This window comes from Oncorhynchus tshawytscha, unplaced genomic scaffold, assembly GCF_018296145.1.
Source record: "Oncorhynchus tshawytscha isolate Ot180627B unplaced genomic scaffold, Otsh_v2.0 Un_contig_1550_pilon_pilon, whole genome shotgun sequence".
NCBI lineage: Eukaryota > Metazoa > Chordata > Actinopteri > Salmoniformes > Salmonidae > Oncorhynchus > Oncorhynchus tshawytscha.
The window spans coordinates 40,001-41,569 of NW_024608329.1; the positions used below are offsets into that span (position 1 = coordinate 40,001).

The window sequence follows — 1,569 nt, forward strand, 5'->3', positions numbered from 1 at the left end:
GGCCAGAGAGAGGTGGGGCCAGAGAGAGGTGGGGCCAGAGAGAGGTGGGGCCAGAGAGAGGTGGGGCAGAGAGAGGTGGGGCCAGAGAGAGGTGGGGCCAGCCAGAGAGGTGGGGCCAGAGAGGTGGGGAGGTGGGGCCAGAGAGAGGTGGGGCCAGAGAGAGGTGGGGCCAGAGAGAGGTGGGGCCAGAGAGCGGTGGGGCCAGAGAGGTGGGGCCAGAGAGAGGTGGGGCCAGAGAGAGGTGGGGCCAGAGAGCGGTGATGCCAGAGAGAGGTGGGGCCAGAGAGAGGTGGGGCCAGAGAGAGGTGGGGCCAGAGAGAGGTGGGGCCAGAGAGAGGTGGGGCCAGAGAGAGGTGGGGCCAGATGGGCCAGAGAGAGGTGGGGCCAGAGAGAGGTGGGGCCAGAGAGAGGTGGGGCCAAGAGAGGTGGGGCCAGAGAGAGGTGGGGCCAGAGAGAGGTGGGGCCAGAGAGAGGTGGGGCCAGAGAGAGGTGGGGCCAACCCTGTTCTGACTACCAGACACCCAGTCAGAGGCCACTTTGGTGACCCGCCCAAGAATTGTATATGTAGAAAAAACACTGGAGTCACTGTCTGTCTGTCTGTCTGTCTCTGTGTGTGTGTGTGTGTGTGTGTGTGTGTGTGTGTGTGTGTGTGTGTGTGTGTGTAATCTGTCTGAAGTAAAGGATATAGACATCTTGGCAGTGAAGAGATCTTCAGAGTCGTCAGGAGAGGAGAAGGTGTCCAGATCTCTCTCTAGTTGGACCAGCTGTCTCTCCATCTGAACTAGGTTCTTCTCCAGGGACTCCGCTGAGACTAGACACACACACACACACACACACACACACACACACACACACACACACACACACACACACACACACACACAGAGAGGAAAGATTAAACAATGCCTTGTTGTTTCACGTACTCAGAAGATGCCAAGGTGCAGCACAGTGTCTCTGTTGGACTGGATCTGGTTCTGCTGGTTCTGAGTCTCCAGTGAGGAGTGTTGTATTATAATCTGGTTTGTGTGTGTGTTTGACCTGAGGCACAGCACTGCCTGCACCAATCACAGCGCTGCCTGCACCAATGACAGCACTGCCTGCACCAATCACAGCGCTGCCTCAGACCAGCTCAAGGTGAAGACACCACTCACACACAGGGACAAATCAGTCACCAGTGTGCTGCCTGAATCTAGAACACTGTCTCATTATCACAGTCCTGCCTCTGACACTCAATCTAGAACATGACTCATTATCACATCCCAGCTGACACTAATCTAGAACATGACTCATTATCACATCCTAGCTGACACACTAATCTAGAACATGACTCATTATCACATCCTAGCTGACACAAATCTAGAACATGACTCATTATCACATCCTAGCTGACACTAATCTAGAACACGTCTCATTATCACGTCCTAGCTGACACAAATCTAGAACACGTCTCATTATCACGTCCTAGCTGACACAAATCTAGAACACGTCTCATTATCACGTCCTAGCTGACACTAATCTAGAACATGACTCATTATCACATCCTAGCTGACACAAATCTAGAACACGTCT

The 1,569-nt window shown here is 53.6% G+C and overlaps 1 protein-coding gene across 1 annotated transcript in view; it reads right to left on the bottom strand.

Moving 5' to 3' along the window:
• The window catches only part of LOC121843452 (protein diaphanous homolog 2-like), a 22,711-nt gene extending 21,900 nt beyond the window's left edge, over positions 1 to 811 (bottom strand). The window contains exon 1 of the mRNA XM_042313045.1: positions 687 to 811. Coding sequence (XP_042168979.1) covers positions 687 to 776 — 90 coding nt within the window. The 5' untranslated portion in view covers positions 777 to 811. The remainder of the gene's footprint in view (positions 1 to 686) is intronic.
• Between the last annotated feature and the right edge of the window lie 758 nt (positions 812 to 1,569).